Source organism: Panicum hallii, chromosome 9, assembly GCF_002211085.1.
Source record: "Panicum hallii strain FIL2 chromosome 9, PHallii_v3.1, whole genome shotgun sequence".
NCBI lineage: Eukaryota > Viridiplantae > Streptophyta > Magnoliopsida > Poales > Poaceae > Panicum > Panicum hallii.
The window spans coordinates 57,624,020-57,642,079 of record NC_038050.1 but is presented as its reverse complement, the minus strand read 5'-3'; the positions used below and the strand labels follow the sequence as shown (position 1 = coordinate 57,642,079).

The following is an 18,060-nucleotide window of genomic DNA, read 5'->3' as shown; positions in this document are numbered from 1 at the left end:
GGGACGTCAAGTAGTCACGATAGCGAGCAGCTGCAACCCGGGTGAACAAGAAAACATGTTAAATAATTACATCTTGATGATTTGGCGACCTGGTGTCCGGCGCTGGAGGGAGAGCCAGAACCGCAGAGCACGGGAATAACTGCTGCAGACCGGAGAATGCAGCCAACGACCGTAATTTACCCTCGTCTTGGATTTTCAAAACCAACTCAGGAGCTGAAAGGCTGAGATTTACCGGCATGGGATAATGATCACGCTTTCCTTCATTTCTTGGATTCATGTCCACGTAAAAGATCTGTAGATAGTTCCATTGTCGTATTGTGCAAACTGAGAAAAACTAAATGAGAAAAATGAATTAATGTGATGTGCAAGCAACCGGAGTCAAACAAAAGAGTCGTCCTCTGCCATCTCTGTCGAGGATGCTCTGCTTTTGTAGTCATTTGGTCCTAACTCCAGTCCGCGTCTCCCCTCCTCGGGCACCAAGAATTGCACAAAAACACAGGCTAAAATCTTAGCAGAGACCTTGAGGCACCAGCAATGGCTGGAGGGGATGAGCTGACGCTGCTTGGCTTTTGGGGGAGCCCGTTCGTTCTGCGAGTGAGACTTGCTCTCAGCTTCAAGGGTCTGAGCTACCAGTACGTCGAGGAGGACCTGAAGAACAAGAGCGAGCTCCTCCTCAGGTCCAACCCGGTGCACAAGAAGGTGCCCGTGCTCATCCACAACGGCAAGCCCATCTGCGAGACCCAGATCATCCTGCAGTACCTCGACGAGGTTTATGGTGGCAACGGCCCCTCCCTCCTCCCCGCTGACCCCTACGACCGTGCCAGGGCTCGCTTCTGGGCTGCTTACATCGACGACAAGGTACAAAAGTCATCGCGTAAAATCCCATGTCCTGTGGTTTTCACTGACAACAAGTTTAACACTTTTAGAAGAAAGTGAGTAATTTGTAGTGATGACCTGTGCAAGAGCAGCTGCTGAGCTCGTTTCTGATGACGAGCAAGGGGAAGACGGACGAGGAAAGGGCGGAGGGGAGGAGGCAATCGTCTGCCGCTGCGGAGGACCTCGAGGAGGCGCTGAAGGAGTGCTCCAAGGGGAGACCATTCTTCGGAGGTGATAGCGTCGGCTACCTCGACGTCGTGCTCGGAGGCTTCGTCCCATGGCTGCGCCTGATCGATCGCTCTACGGGCTCGAAGCAGTTCGATGTCGGCAAGACCCCGCTCCTGGCAGCGTGGCTGGAGCACTTCGGCTCGTTGGACGCGGCCAAAGCTGTCATGCCGGACTTGGAGAGGCTGGTTGCGGCCAGCAAGATGAGGCAGGCCTAGTAAACAGCCAAGGCAATTGAAGTTGCTGAGGGCCTGGGCGTTGGGTGTTTACATTTTGTGATTCCTGTTAGAGTAAAAAAAATAATTTGTCTTTGCGCGTACAGGAAAAAACGAGTTTTTTTTAATACCTTTTCTCATCCTAATTATATCGTCGGCGGTTTCCTTGATGAATCATTGTATGCACTATTAGTTTTCTTTCAAACCATCAACATGTCTGATGAGATAATAATATCTGAATTTGCCTCATGTCTTTGGGATTTACCTAGAGATACCATCAAATTATACCACCCGAGGAAGGTAACGCTTCCATTTTAATTTTAGGAGTCAATGGAGGTAGAGGCTCTCTTTTACATACATCAGGTGAGAGAGAAGTAAAACCGTGATGAAGATACATGAGAAGCAAAAAGTAGGTTCAGCACCAACATGCCGGCGTGCCAAATCCCGTCGATAGCCCCTTGGCAAATAGGGCCCTGCTAATTAGCGGGCACCCGTTGGGAGTCTGCTACATAGTGATGCAAATTATATATATATTGGCTCATTGGACCGACCCATAAAGTTAATAAAATGAACTAAAGTGGCGTGCCATCGTAATTAATTAGCTGATCCAAAAATTACTATTGGGTACCCACTTACATTCCTACTGCAGGTTGATTTCACAAATCCCATTTATGGCGTGTCCTTTTGTCCAAACTCATCTTTTCTTTTTCGTTATTTATTATCTATACAATCTCTAAACCCAAAACTTCATGGACCCTAGACCCCAATACAATAAATTATGTATGAATTTATATAACAAAGTTATATAGATAAATTTATATAAACAAAATTTACAACAAACTTTTATAATAAAATTAATGCCAACCTATGTATAAAAAAATATGAAACAAAAATTATATAGAAAAATCTATATACAATGATTGCAAAAAAAATTAAAATAACAAATGGGAAACTGATAGAAAATTGGAAAAAATAAAAATGGAGAAGAAAACTTGGACACAAAATTTGAAAATAAAAGTTTGAGAAATGTTTCAAGAAACAAAGGATGGGCAAAAAATTGGAACATAAAAAATTAAATGAGATTTGAACACAAAAAAAAAACTTTATAACACACAAGTGTTGAAAAAAAAAGCATTGGGCGATGTCTGCCGTCGCCCACTGCTCCTGATTGCACGGCGTTGTACACTCCCGTGGCTGCAGTCCACGGAATTGGCACCCTTCCCGCCGCCCAAGTCTAAGAATGAAGGAGATAGAGTGGTGAGAAGGCGAGAAACAGTGGCGGAACTAAGGTAGGACTGGCAGGGGCCATGGCCACCCCCAACAAAAGAAAAAGTTAGTACCCCTTTGTCAGCCCATGTAGCCAGGCCGCAGGCCACAGGGGTAAGGAAGGCCTCAAGCCCTCCAGCTGCGTTTGATGTTTCAATCCTCGTAGCAACGTTTTGTTTCAAGTTTATTTGCGCGCTGACGTTTTGTTTCCAATAAATCAGATCGGAGGAACGCGACTCGGCGGCGGCGCTCGGTGCAACGGCGAAGCGCCATCTTCGCGGAGATGCGGACTTGCTCGTCGCTCTTGGCTCCCCGACGGGCAACGGCGCCATCGCGCCAACGACGGCGGGGAGCCGGGCAGGCAAGCAGCCGTGGTCGCGGCGGAGGGACGACTGCGGGCAGGCCAAAAGTATAAACTTGATCGCCCCCAGGCAACCATATTACTATCCAGCTATTAAATTGGTGTATATTGCAATAGATGCTCCACAGATTCATTTTGAAAGCAAAAGTAACATTTGGGGCCACCCACCCATTTCCTCCTCACCATGTTATCTTTGGTCAGGATGACATTTTGTTCCAGCAACCAGGTGAAAATCTTTATCATGTATGGAATTTTTGCTTTCCCAATATGTCTGTAGTTATTTATTTCCAGAATCACTCTTTGTGAGGTGATCATAAACAGATTTGGTTGTAAATCTCCCATTTTTTCCCATTTCCACACCACAGAGTCTTTCACATCCTCAAAAGGGAAAGAGTTCACCACCTCCAACCATTGATCAAAAAGAATTTGAGGTAAGCACCTTCTGAATGTCAACTGGCCATTCAGAGAGAGAAAAGACCTTACCGTGATGTCTTTTTTCATGACACAAGTAGAAAAGAACAGGGTAGAGGCGGTGGTCTTGTGGAAATATAATGCAGTAACATTATCTAGCAAAAAAAAGAAAACAATGCATCATCTGACTTGTGCCGCAGTTCGTATACACTGCCAAGAAATACGTCGACGTCGACGTCGACGATGACGTAATAATGCCTCTTTGAAGTTGGAAGTTGGAACCCGTGGCAAATTTCCGCGTCGTCAGAAGTGACCTCATGAGACCCAAAAATAAAATTGATTGCCGCCATGGATTGTGCTCCCTGGATCCTTGTCCAAGTAAAGCCCATCTCGAAAGTTCCAATAATCAGAAAAATGAACGTGGGACGCAACGTCACATATCAAATCAAACAGAAAAGTTGTCACCTGAGCAGAGGATGATGTGCTGCCAGTGTATGTGATGTAGTCATCTGGGCCTGACTCTATATGGACGGCCGGGCACTTCCCCTCCAAGGTCACCAAGAATAATCCAATCAAAACACAAGCTAGAATCTTGGCAGCGGAGACCTCGAGGCACCAGCAATGGCCGGAGGCGACGACCTGAAGCTGCTGGGCATGTGGGCGAGCCCGTTCGTGCTGCGGGTGAAGCTCGCGCTCTGCCTCAAGGGCCTGAGCTACGAGTACGTCGAGGAGGACCTCGGGAACAAGAGCGAGCTCCTCCTCAAGTCCAACCCCGTGCACAAGGCGGTGCCCGTGCTCATCCACGGCGGGAAGCCCGTCTGCGAGTCGTCGGTGATCCTGCAGTACATCGACGAGGCCTTCGCCGGCGCCGGCCCGTCCCTCCTCCCCGCCGACCCCTACGACCGCGCCATCGCTCGCTTCTGGGCTGCCTACATCGACGACAAGGTACGCGACGCATCACCTTGAGACTACTTCCAATCGATCGCATCAAGCGCCTTGGCTGCCTGCAAGATGGTTTCTTTGAGACCGATCGATCGTGTTCGCTTGCTGTGGCCGTACGTGCAGATGCTGGCCGCTTGGAACCAGGCGTCGAGGGGCAAGACGGAGGAGGAGAAGGCCGAGGGAATGAAGCAGTCTCTCGCCACGGTGGAGACCATGGAGGGAGCCCTGAGGGACTGCGGCAAGGGGAAGCCATTCTTCGGCGGCGACAGCGCCGGGTACGTCGACGTCGTGCTCGGCGGCCTGCTCGGATGGGTGCGGGCACACCTGGAGCTCCAGGGCGTCAACTCCTTCGACCCCGAACGGACTCCGCTCCTGGCGGCGTGGGCGGAGTGCTTCTGGTCGCTGGAAGCCGTCGAGCCGGTCATGCCCGACGTGAGCAGGCTGGTCGAGTTCGGCAAGATGTTGCAGGCCCGTCAAGCGGCGGCGGCCGCCGCCACCGGTGCAGCCGGCAACTGAAGGGACTTCTTGAGCTCCGCCGCCACTCTTGCTTTCGGCTTATGTTCGATTGGAAAATAAGGCAGTGTGGTGCCGTGTTGGTCAGTTTCTATGGAGGTCTTGTGTGCAATCAGTGTTGCCGTGGATGTCTCGTGAGTAGTTAGACAGGTATTTTTGTGTAACATTTGTTTCGGATAATTGTTACATTATAGTACAAAGTGGTTTCATGCGTGTGCCTTTTACAATCATTCCTCTCTTATGGACGATTTCGTCCTTAGTATGCACGGCATGTTTGTTTTTTACATTCCAGCTTTTATAAGCTCATGTGGGTAACAAATACTCCAACTTATAAGCCAGCTTATATAATCTGTCCCCCTAGCTTATGTAGTCATGTCCTTGTTACCAGCCCACATCAAGGCCGAAGCCCAACAAGTGAAGCAAGCGACCCGCCGATACTGGACAACGGAGACAAGCGTCGAGCCCGACCCAACCCGCGCATGTTCGGTCCAAAGTGGACCCACTAGTCGGTAGCGTGAGGAGCGTGAACTATATGATATCGTAGAGAGCTCCTACGAGAGTATGAATCTTGAATTGTAAACATTATCACTCTTAATCCTGACCTCCACTGCCAACTATTCTGCCTTCTTCTCCAATCCTTATCTGTTCTTCTCCAATTCTCCGATCCCCTAACATTTTGGTATCAGATTCGTTCGATTCTGGATCTTCCTAGCCACTCTCAATATACCCGATTCCAGCACCGCCACGGTGCCATGGATCCCAACCTCAAGATCGCCCTCGACGAGATGCAGCGCCGCTACCAGGATGAGATGCGGCGCCATCTCGATGACCTCGACACCAAGCTTGACAATCGTTTTCTCGACGACGACAGACGTCACAACGAGCGGGTCACCGCTCTGGAGACGTTGCTTCTCACAGCGACAATGGAGTTCGACGCCTGGCGTCCTCAGATCGACTCTGCTGGGGAGGATCTGAAGCTGAAAGTGACCAAGATTAACAAGCACCTCGACTGTGTCGTGCTGGATCGATCCGCCTCGGATCCGCCCCTCCTCGACTGATCCAAGTCGGAGGGTATGTCGCGAGTTTGGGTCGGTTTTCACCCATACTCATGTCCCGGTCAAGGGTATGTCGTCCGCCAAAACACAACCCCTTAAACCTCCTTTTTTAGTGGCAATTCTGAGTCGCGTCCCTTTCATGTTGATCAGCCGTTGCCAACACACCTGCGTAAGTTACATTTTCCAGTATTTGAAGGAGATAATCCTAAATTGTGGATTTCTCGGTGTGACACTTATTTTGAGATGTACTCTGTGACGATGATATTCGCATTAGTTTTGTGTCCATGCACTGCTCTGGCCCAGCCGCTAGGCGGTTACAGTCCATGGAGACTTGTATCAAATCTTGTGGTTGGAAGGATTTCTGTTCCTTTTTGTTTGATCGATTTGGTAGGGATGAACATGTACTCATTCACCGTCTATTTCATATTCGGCAGCTATCGGTGTTTTACCGCTACGACCATCGAGGGATATCCCCGAGGTGGTGAGTTTGTAGGTAGGGTGTCGCCGAGATCAGAAATTCGAAGGTGCAAGGAACATAAAGTTTAGACAGGTTCGGACCGCCGAGAGCGTAATACCCTATGCCCTATGTGTGGTTTGTATTGCCTTACGTGTTGACATTGTGTCTTGGTTGGAGGGAGTACCTGTCTGCTCTTATATAGTTTGTGGGACAGGGTTACATGAAAATTCTAGCCGGACACGAGTTCAGAAATCCTACCCGAGTACTTTTCGGGTAGTTTCCTTCTGTTTCTTACTAGTTCTACTATAGTACGAGTAGTTCTACTACGTTATGAGTAGGTACAACTGGTGTAGGGCAATGGGCCGTATCCCATCCCTTATTCTGTAAGATGTATGCCATGTGCACAGTCCCGTGGGCTCGAGTCTGACAAGCCCCGAGCTCTTCGTAGTTGAGTACTGCAGGCTTCCAAGTACTTCTGAAGGCGTCTTTGAGTTCTTCCGAACTCCATTTCGATAGTGTCTTCTGAGTACTTTCTTGGCTACATCAAGACTGTGAGGTGCTCATGCCTTGAGTAGTTATCAAGTCTTCTTTTATATGGAGTGCGATTGAACTCGCACTTCATATGGAGTAGCCTCCGAGCCTTAAGTTGACTCGAAGAATTAAGCTGAGGGTCAAATTAGTCTTGAATCTTCTATCCTTATCTTCCAAAAGATTTGAAAAATAATTCGCTGATGACACGTGTTTCTACAGCCCCTGAGTCTTGAATCAAAATCCTCAAGGTTTTGAATAAATGATCTAAAGAATCGTGGCATGCAATATATGACGGTAAAGATTTGATGGTTAAGATGGGCAAATTGCTTTAGAAATTCGAAAACCGTCTTTAAGGATGAATTCCCTAAAAAAATAGTTAAACAAATAACTGCTCCAAAAAATACCCTAAATCACTGCTTGATAGAAGGATGAGTCCCGATGTTCCGAGAGGTATGGTAAACTTGATTGGTGGAGAACTCGACGTTGATGAACCAAGGCTCTGAACGATCGGAACCTCGCAATCACTACACGACTGCTCTGTTGGTTATCACCCATGTCACACGGATGAACTCGCCACAAAGGCTTATCCCTGCAAGCGCAATCAAGAACACAAGCAAGAACAGAAGATGCAATCAAACAAACTTGGTTACGAGATGGGGTCTCACAAACCGATGAACGATAACACTGTTCGATGACAGATTGAATCTAAGCAAAACCCCCTTAACATGGCGACGGCTACTGAATAAAAAGAAGTTAGGGGCGTGCAAGTCCTCTGGACGCAACCCTAATAGGTTACAACACGGTACACGGGCCAACGGCCCAACAGACGGTAACACAGTACCTTGACAGATCCTGGACGCCTATTTATTTTGACAATTCCCGTCGACTCAGAAGGAATTTTGAGGTGGAACCAGTGCCATTGGAAGCTCTATAAAATTTTAGTTCCAACCATATATAGAATGTCCAAATCCGACTCCGTATGTGGCCAGGGTGTCAATTTTGGTGAAGTTAGGTTCTGAAATCCGAGGTGGAGTCGAAGTCGAGTTGGACCTAGACTCCTCCTTGGTGTGGACGTCCTAACTCCTCCTTCTTGACTCCTTGGCCTTCTCCAAGTCTTTGCTGGTCCTCTCCTGAAGCGTCCTCCCATCAGGGAAGACTTAAAAGTGTCACTTTATCAGTCCCAGGAGGCTGATAACACTTTTGTTACATCAGATGGTACATCACCGTACAACTCTACGCGGTAATGGGCAGTGAAGCGCCACTATCGCGAGGATTACAACCAGAACCCACACAACTACACTAGCTACGAATAAAGGATCATCAGAGTCTTGCGCCATGCGGAGCTCCAACGGTGACCTCACCCACAGGCAAGACTGGGTGCAGGACGAAACCCTACTCGTCGTTCTCGGGGATGTAGTCGGGATCCTCCACTGTAGAGTAAAAACGGGGTGAGTACAAACGTACTCAGCAAGTCCAATCACACCCACGGGGGGGGGGGGGGGTTATAACAGAATTAGATGCACCGGATAATCCAAGGATAAAGCTACGGTTCTTTTGCGGAAACACAATTATATGCAAGGGTTCGTTTTAAAAGCATTTTTTAAAACAAGTGTCTAAGAACGCACAATGTCGATCCTCGCGGATCCAAGTTTCAAACCGCTACCGGACTCCCCGTCCGCCGTAGCACACAGCACCGTTGCCGGATACTTTTCAAACAACTCACACCAGATCAACCCTTCCCAGAGTGGAACGCTAGTTATGTGACCACACCGTAACCTGCCCAATACCGTGGGCACGGCTATTCGAATAGATTTCTAACTCTGCAGAGGTGTGCAACTTTACCCACAGGTGGGGTACCACAGCACGAACACCTTAGTGCCGGTGCAGATCCCAACAAAGCCATTACCCACCTTAGCTAGACCTGACTAGCCACCACGGGATCCATCAAGGGGTCATTCGACCTATCTCCGAGGTTTAACCGGGGCATAAGTCACACAGAGCTTATCCCGTCTCCTTGATCACCCGTTGCTCTCAGCTCTCCTGATGGCTATCAGGCTAACTAGTGGGATTTATGCTAAGCCGTTGCCCATACAACGGTCAAGCGGTTTGCACGACAGGAAGCTAGGTGAGATGTCACATCAACTCGGTCCTTAGGGGTGACAAGATGGATATCTCCCTTCCACGCTCAACCACACAGGTACGAGCACACCATCGGCAATTCACACAGAAATGCCATCCATCCCGTCTAACTCACTTTTCAAAACCACACTTTATCCCTTCCCACACGCACACACATTTTCTTTATAAAACCAGGTGGTCAAGTATGGTTGTCTCAGTAGGGGTGGCTATCCTACCATGTTTTCAACACACAAAACCATGCAATTTTATAAAACAGGCCACTGGGTTGTGTTTATAAAAACTAGGACAGAAACATGCATCAAAGGGCGGAATTGAACTTGCCATCGTCAAACCCTTGCGGGAAGTCCTGATCGAAGCACTGTCCTTCGGGTTCGGGGTCGCAGTACTGGTCCTCAGTTGCTTGGTCGCGGTCGGGAACCTCGTCGTTCACTCCGCGTCCTACGACGCAAACAAACAGACACACAATCAAGCGAAAGAACTAAAAGCTTTTACCGATAGGCTTGAATCGGAAATAATTTAGTTACAGAGTTAAGGGTAATATCTCTGGGTGGTTTCTTAATGGCATGACTAAAACTATACTAGAAGCGGAGTGGTAAAGTTTCGGGTCAATCGGAGGTCGTTTCGCACATAAAATGACGTGCTAAAGGTGGTTTCAGGGCTTAAACGGGGGTCCAGGGACCTATTCATAATTACCTAAAAAGGGTAGGGACTTATTTGCGAATGCTAGGGGTATTTAGGGTATGCTAACGGTGTCGAGTGTAATTAAGTTCGTGTAATGAAGGGTTTATTTGAAATGTCCGATAGAGCAGGGTTTCTTTTGCGAAAGGAAATGTCTTTTGGTCATTAGAGTGAGGGGGGGGGTCTCCTTGAAAAAGCAGGGAAGGCCAGGGGGTTTTGGGCAAACTTGCCCTCCTTCTTCTTCCTCCCGTTGACAGAAACAGGGGAGGGAAGGGGGAGCTCGGGCCGGCCCCAAATCCGGCGGCCTAGGGGCCTAATCGGCTCGGGTGTGTGGGGGAAAAGGGAGAGGAGGAAGAGGGGGTTCCACTTTGGGGCTCACCTCGGGCGGGGGCTGTGCGAGGCGGCGGGCCGGCGTGGGGCAGGCGGCGGCGGCCGTGCGGCTCGGGCGGGCGGCAATGGGGGCGCGAGGAGAGGCAGGAGGCGGCGGTGGGGGGTGTGGGGGAACGAGGGGCCGCGGCCGGCCTACTTATAGGCGGCCGGCGGTAGGGGGAGGCGGTGGCCGGCGGGCGGCTCCACGGGCGGCCATTAATGGCGCCCGTGGCGTGCGGCGAGGCACGGCCGTGCACAGCCGTGCACGTGGGGGGGCCGGGCGGCGGTGTGCGGGCACAGGGGCGGCACAGGCGGCGACACAAGCGGCGAGGCGGGGTGCAGCGGCGGGCGGCGCGTCGCCTCGGCTCGGCCGTGCGCGGTCGGCACGGCGGGCGGCGCGGCACGCGGTGCACGCGCGCGCGCGCGTGGGCGCGGGCAGCCGGGCACAGGGCAGGGCCAGCGCGCGGGTTCGGGCATGCACGTGCGCGTGGGGGGGGGAGGGCCGTGGTGTCCGGCCAGGGGAGGAGGCGTGCGGCCTCGGGGCAGGAAAGCCAGGAAAGAAAGAGAGAAGGAAGAAGAGGAAAAGAAAGAAGAAAGGAAAAGGAGGAAAAGGAAAAGGAGAGGGAAAGAGAAAAGAGAGGAGGCGCGTGTTGGCGCCGGTCGCGGCGACGATCGTGGCCGGTCGGCCATGCGCGCGCGGGGATTCGCGCGCGGCCCGAGGAGCGCCAGCGCTAATTGCGGCAGCGGTCACGGCCGGTCGGCCATGCGCGCGGTATTCGCGCGGCGGACGGTCGCGAGCGACGCGGAACGGAACAGCGATCCGATTAGGGCTAGGGTTTTGACGTCGAACCGTTTTTACGAATTACTCGAGCGCATGATTTTATTAAGTAAATTTTCAGGGCGTCACAAACCTACCCCACTTAAATGAATCTCGTCCTCGAGATTCGGCTGGCTCCTAAATAGATGGGGAAATTCTTTCTTGAGAGCCTCCTCGCGTTCCCATGTCGCTTCTTCTACTCCATGTCTACTCCACTGAACTCTACATATCCGTACTTCGGAGTTTCGTGTCCTCCTAGTGACAGTGTCCAGGATTTTGACCGGTACTTCCTGGTATCGCAGATCCGGCTGTAGATCGATTGTTTCCACAGGCACATGTTCTCCCTCGGGTATTCTTAAACACCTCCTTAATTGCGAGACATGAAATACTGGGTGTATATCTGACATTTCTTCTGGTAACTTCAGTCGGTATGCTACTGCCCCAACTCTCTTTAGAACCCGATACGGTCCAATGTACCGAGGGGCTAACTTTCCTTGTACTTGAAACCTTCGCGTTCCCCGAATGGGTGAGACTTTGAGATAGGCGAAATCTCCCGGATTGAAACTTATTTCCCGCCTCTTCTTGTCTGCATAGCTCTTTTGTCGGGACTGAGCTGCTTTCAATTTCTCGCGGATTTCCGCTACCTTTTCTTCTGCTTCTTTTATAAGTGCGGGCCCTACTAGCGCACGTTCTCCAACTTCCGACCACATTAAGGGAGTTTTGCACTTTCTCCCATAGAGGGCTTCGAATGGCGACATACCCAGGCTGGCTTGGTAACTATTATTGTACGAGAATTCTGCATAGGGTAGACTCTGTTCCCAATCGTTTCCATAGGTCAGGACACATGCTCTCAACATATCTTCCATGATCTGATTCACCCTCTCGGTTTGACCATCCGTCTGTGGGTGGTATGCGGAGCTAAAATCTAACTTAGTGCCCATGGCTTTATGTAGGCTTTTCCAAAACCTAGATGTAAATTGGGTCCCTCTATCCGAGACGATTCTGCTGGGCACTCCATGTAACTTCACTACATTTTCCACGTAAAGTTTTGCCAGCTTTTCTCCGCCATAAGTGGTTCTTACGGGTATGAAATGTGCCGATTTAGTGAGTCGATCCACGATTACCCATATGGAATCGTGTCCCTTCTGTGTTCTGGGTAGACCCACTACAAAGTCCATTCCTATTTCATCCCATTTCCAAAAAGGAATAGGTAGGGGTTGCAATAACCCTGCTGGCTTTTGATGTTCGGCCTTGATCCTTTGACAAGTATCACAATGTGCCACAAATCGTGCAATGTCTGCTTTCATCCCATTCCACCAATATTTTTGCCTTAAGTCCATATACATTTTGGTGGATCCTGGGTGGATGGAGTAGGCCGAGTTGTGGGCTTCGTCCATGATCATCTGCCGGAAGTCTCCATTCTGGGGCACACACATCCTATCCTCGTACCATAATGTTCCCTTATCGTCCACTCTAAAACCTGGCGCTTTGTTTTCTCCAGTTTGCTTGCAGATCTTTACTAACTCCTGATCCGAGCTTTGAGCCTCTCTAATTCTATCCTCTAGGGTTGATTGGACGCTTAACACATGGCTGGAACCTCGAGGAACAATGTGCACATTTAATCGTGCCATTTCCTCGCGCAGGTTGTCATCCTTGGGTCCATAGGATTTCCGGCTTAAGGCGTCGGCTACCACATTTGCTTTCCCGGGGTGATAATGGATTTCCAAATTATAGTCCTTGACTAACTCTAACCACCTCCTTTGTCTTAAGTTCAAATCTGGCTGGGTGAAGATGTATTTCAAACTCTTATGGTCAGTGTAAATCTCACACTTATTCCCAATCAAGTAATGCCTCCAAATCTTGAGAGCATGTACTACGGCCGCTAATTCCAAGTCATGGGTCGGGTAATTCTGCTCATGAGTCCTGAGTTGGCGGGAGGCATACGCAACGACCTTCCCATCTTGCATCAGAACACACCCTAATCCTTGTCGGGATGCGTCACAATAAATGACAAAATCCCGATGAATGTCCGGTAGGGTTAACACTGGGGCGGTTGTCAACTTTTGCTTTAGTTCCTGAAAGCTTCTCTCACAAGATTCCGTCCAAGCGAACTTCTTCTCCTTTTTAAGGAGTTCTGTCATGGGTCGAGCTATCTTAGAGAATCCCTCGATAAATCTCCGATAGTATCCGGCTAACCCGAGAAAACTTCTGATCTCACTAACGTTAGTTGGCTGCTGCCAATTGGATACGGCTTCGACCTTCTCTGGGTCCACTGCTACGCCTTCCGCAGTCAGAATGTGACCAAGAAAAGCTACTCTCTCCAGCCAGAAGTCGCACTTGCTGAACTTGGCATATAACCTATGTGCCCTCAGCTTCTCCAATACTACCCGCAGATGTTGCTCATGTTCCTGAATACTCTTAGAGTAGATAAGTATGTCGTCGATAAAGACTACGACAAACTTATCCAGCTCGTCCATAAACACTTTGTTCATGAGGTTCATAAAATAGGCAGGGGCATTGGTTAGTCCGAAGGACATTACGGTGAACTCAAACTGCCCATAGCGGGTGACAAAAGCTGTCTTAGGGATGTCACTTTCCCTAATCTTGAGCTGAAAATATCCTGACCTTAGATCGATCTTGGAAAAGTACTTAGCTCCTTTTAGCTGATCGAAAAGGTCATCAATCCTAGGGAGGGGGTACTTATTCTTAATGGTGACTTCATTCAGTGCCCGGTAATCTACACACATCCTCATACTCCCATCTTTCTTTTTGACAAACAGGACTGGGGCTCCCCAAGGCGACGAGCTTGGTCTGATGAAACCAATCCGTTGCAGTTCTTCTAGTTGCTTCTTTAATTCCGTCAATTCCGAGGCCGCCATCCTATAGGGCCTCTTGGCTATCGGAGAGGTTCCGGGAATAAGGTCTATGACGAATTCTATATCCCTGTCCGGTGGCATACCGGGAAGCTCTTCAGGAAATGCATCTGGGTATTCGTTTACTACCGGGACTCCTTCTAAGGGCTTGGCTTCCATGCTAAATACCATTGGGTCATATTTACTATCCCGGGTACGGCAGATCACTTGTACTCCTTCGGGGTTGGTTAGGTGTACCACTTTATCAGTGCAGCCTATGAGACCATTGTGTCGGCTTAACCAATCCATCCCAAGGATCACATCTATTCCCCCAGGCTTAAGTACTACTAAATCTGCTAGAAAGTCTACCCCACTTAAATTGATCTTTACCCGTGGACAACCTAATTGACAATTGATGTCGCCTCCAGGCGTCCGGGTTAATAGGGGTGTCTTTAGTAGTACTGTAGGTATTTTGTGTTTCTCCACATAGCTCGAGGATATAAACGAGTGCGATGCTCCAGAATCAAATAATACTGTTGCCAGAGCTGAGTTGACTAGGTACTCACCGAGCACTACGCCTTGAGCCTCTTGAGCCTCCTGCGCGTCGATGTGGTTGACGCGGGCTCGTCCAAATGATTGCTGCTTCACCTGCTGGCCGCTGTCGTTGTTGCGGACAGGCACTCGGTTGGCACCGGTCAGGGCTGGTCTGGGCCCATTCACTGTGTTGGAGAAGGTCGACGTTGCCGGCTTATTCTTGGCGTAGGGGCAATTGGCGATGAAGTGCCCTGTCTCTCGGCAGTTGAAACAAGCTCTAACATTGTTGTTGTCGGGGTGGCCTGACTTGCACTGCTTTGCGGGGCCCTCGAGGTATTCTGGCTTCTAGGCGGGGCCTGTGATCCTGTCACCTGGGACTGAGTTCTATACTGCATTGGGGCCTGAGATCTTGGTGCAGTGTAGTTGGAGTTCCTCGGCTTTTGGAAGCGGTCCTGCTGGCGAGCCTTACTTTCCAAGAATTTGCGTTTATTGTCCTTTCTTTCTTCGGCCTTGGCCCTTTCTGTGAGGATGGCCTTGTTCATCAGGGTGTTGAAGTCTGGATAGATCTGGGGAGTAAGCAAGGTTCGGAGCTCTGGGCTTAATCCCTTCTTGAACATGTCTTGCTTTTTGTCGTCGTCGTTTACTTCTTCCGGCGCATATCGGGCCAATTCTATAAACCGGTGGGTGTATTCTTCCACCGTCATGCTCCCTTGTTGTAGTGCACGGAATTCATCCGCCTTGCGCTTCATGGTGGCCGAAGGGATGTGGTAGCGGCGGAACTCCCTTACAAATTCTCCCCAGGTGATGGTAGAGGCGTCTTCGGCTGCAGCACAATAGTTTTCCCACCAGGATAATGCCGTTCCGGTGAGTTGGTGGGCCGCCAGAAGGACTTTATCCCGGTTCTGGCATTCGAATGGTTCGAGCTTCCTCTGAATTACTCGCAACCAGTCGTCAGCATCCAACGGGTTGCAGGATCCGGCGAAGGTTGGTGGCTTGGTCCTTAGAAAGGCCGTCAGCTTGTCGTTCATATTCTGCCCTCGCGGCTGCCGGTTAATGAGGGCGTTCGCCAGAGTCTCCAGTATGAGGGTCTGGTTATGGATGATTTGTGCCAGGTCTCCGGGGGGTGGGGGTGGTGGTAGTTGTTCTCCTTCTTGACTTCCCCCTCGGTTCTGGCTTACTTCTTGCTCTCCTTGGGGAAGATCTTGTTCAACGGGGTGTGCTCCGACACTAGCGGCTACGGGGTTCCGGCCACGGGAGGCCCTCGCGATGTTCCGGGGGGTCACCTGTTGATCGGGGTTACGATTACGTGATGTTTAAGTTGTTTAATTCGTATATATAAGGCAGAATCTACCTTCTGCCGGTATAAATAAGCAGCACACAGCACACGACATCACAAGCAACAAGCACCAACTATTTTATTAAGCAGGGAGGGTACAACTTAGGGGTACGACTAAGTCTCGTGCTACTCGGCCAGGGTCTTGCGAAAGGGCGCGTCTTAAACAGAAAGGCTGGGAAGGCATCACTGGGATGGCGTCGGTCGCTCTACTTGCGTGGTGTGTCTTCTTCCGGGGCGGATAGGGCGAGAGGTTCTCGCTCGCCGTCCACTGGGTTCCCATCGGTCAGGGGCTGTATTGCAGCATCCCCTTCGTCGGCGGCAGCAGAGCTTTCAGGGTTCTCGGGTGGGGCTTGTGTGTTTCTGAAGAGTGTCCCCCATCCTATGATGGGTGTCCCGAGTAAAACATGGTCCTCCCCTATTGCCGGGACTGGTGTTCCGCTTTGGGTCCAATCTTGCATGCGCCGATCTCGGGCTTGCCTGAGGCTCTCTTGGGCGACTGCTTCGCTACTGACCGCGGCTGCGGCTCTCGCCTCGGCATGGGCGGCTCGGATCTGCTGTATCCTCACCGCGAGCTCTGCTTGCTCGGCTCGATGGGTCTGCTCCCTTAGAAGGTTGGCTTGCTCATCAAAGAGTTGGTCCAGGGCGGCTAGGTAAGTAGCCACTTGGTACAGGGGGCCTTCTTCGTGGCGTCGTCGCTCCAAGTTTCTCATGCGGGCTTCCCAGACTGGGGTTCTGATGGCCGGCGGGAAGAACTTCGCTGGCGTAGGGGCGAGGTGTTCTTCAAAAATCCGGCACGAGTAGCGGAGTGCTTTTCTGATGGCCAAGGGGTAGGTGTCTTGGTGTCTAAACCCTGTGGCGGTCGCGCGCCAGGGCTGGATGTCGGGGTAGCGGTTGCTCCTGGCGATGACCAGGATCACCCTGCAGCGGAGGGTACCATGGTGCTCGTACTCTCGGCTGTAGTACCTTGGGCGCTCCGTAACGCCAAGGTCTTCGAGGGTGTTGATCAAGAGGCTGGGGAATCCAGGTGCAGCTTGGCAATCGCCCTGGGTCCATCCTTCCTCAGCCATCTGAAACAGAAACAGGGTGAACAATCTGGTATAGGTGCAACGGGAGTAGATGATATTTATTATTACAACAAGGGTGGTACAACTCTCATGGATACGTGGTCATTCGGGTAGGGTTTTTGCTAGGGGCGCTAATCCTATCATGGAGATTCTTCCTCGGTCCTGATAGAGCGCTTCTTTATTGGAAGGAACCGATCCATCTCGTTATCGGTCTGAGTACCCTTGTCCCAATGGGTTTCCATGGGTTCTTCTTCTTCTTCTTCGATCCATCCACCTATTCCGTTGCGGGTCTCGTATTCTTGCATCTGGGCTTGGAGGGCGGCCAAGGAATACTCGGCGGTTGCCGCTCTTGTCCGTTGTTCCTCCAGCTCCTGGGTTATCTTTTCAATCCCCTGGATTAGCTTCTTTAGTTGTGCCGACTGCTCGCGGCAGAGTGCATCCAAGCCAGTGAGGTAGATGGACAGGTGGGAGACCGTGTCTTCCAGGTCTTCCTCTTCTCGTCCAAGTCCCCTCATTCGGGCAATCCAAGTGCGCCCTCTTCCCTCAGCGGGCGGGAAAAATCCCATAGGGGTCCGCTGAAGGTGGTGCCTGTAGAGCACACGCAGTCGCCGCAAAGCTTTACGAGCGGCCTTTCGATAGGAGTCGGGGAAGCGAAAGCCAGTGGTGGAGATGAACCAAGGGTCCACATCAGGGTAACGGGTGCTTTTCTCCACAAAAACCATTATGTCGCACCGAAGGGTGCCTCCGGCGATGTACTCACGGTAGGCATACTCCGGTGGTTCCATGACCCCGACGCGTTCCAGGCTGAGCAATAGTAACTTGGGGAGGCCGGGCTCTGCGTGGCAGATTCCGCTAACCCATCCATTGCCAGCCATCTGGAACAAGGCAAAGACCAGTGGTGAGTGTTTGTGCAGAAAGATATCTAAACCAGGATAAGTTCTAGGGTCTGAAAAGGGGTCTCGCTCCTAGGATTACGTCCTACGGCCAGCCTATGGCTCTGATACCACCTGAAGCGTCCTCCCATCAGGGAAGACTTAAAAGTGTCACTTTATCAGTCCCAGGAGGCTGATAACACTTTTGTTACATCAGATGGTACATCACCGTACAACTCTACGCGGTAATGGGCAGTGAAGCGCCACTATCGCGAGGATTACAACCAGAACCCACACAACTACACTAGCTACGAATAAAGGATCATCAGAGTCTTGCGCCATGCGGAGCTCCAACGGTGACCTCACCCACAGGCAAGACTGGGTGCAGGACGAAACCCTACTCGTCGTTCTCGGGGATGTAGTCGGGATCCTCCACTGTAGAGTAAAAACGGGGTGAGTACAAACGTACTCAGCAAGTCCAATCACACCCACGGGGGGGGGGGGGGTTATAACAGAATTAGATGCACCGGATAATCCAAGGATAAAG

General features: G+C 50.7%; 1 protein-coding gene across 1 annotated transcript; it reads left to right on the top strand.

Annotated features, from left to right (window-relative positions):
• The first annotated feature begins 341 nt into the window (after window positions 1-341).
• LOC112873203 lies at window positions 342-5,039 on the top strand. Its single transcript, XM_025936219.1, has 7 exons — window positions 342-858; window positions 969-1,318; window positions 1,895-1,906; window positions 2,804-3,044; window positions 3,309-3,374; window positions 3,943-4,299; window positions 4,420-5,039. Exons 1-7 carry the CDS (start codon window positions 535-537, stop codon window positions 4,810-4,812), a joined length of 1,743 nt encoding a protein of 580 aa, XP_025792004.1. The 5' UTR covers window positions 342-534; the 3' UTR covers window positions 4,813-5,039.
• The last annotated feature ends 13,021 nt before the right edge of the window (window positions 5,040-18,060 follow it).

Coding starts and splice junctions, on each gene's coding strand:
- LOC112873203 (XM_025936219.1), top strand. CDS start 535: ATGGCTGGAGGGGATGAGCTGACGCTGCTTGGCTTTTGGGGGAGCCCG. Junction 859..968: donor CTGCTTACATCGACGACAAG/GTACAAAAGTCA, acceptor GTGCAAGAGCAG/CTGCTGAGCTCGTTTCTGAT. Junction 4,300..4,419: donor CTGCCTACATCGACGACAAG/GTACGCGACGCA, acceptor CCGTACGTGCAG/ATGCTGGCCGCTTGGAACCA.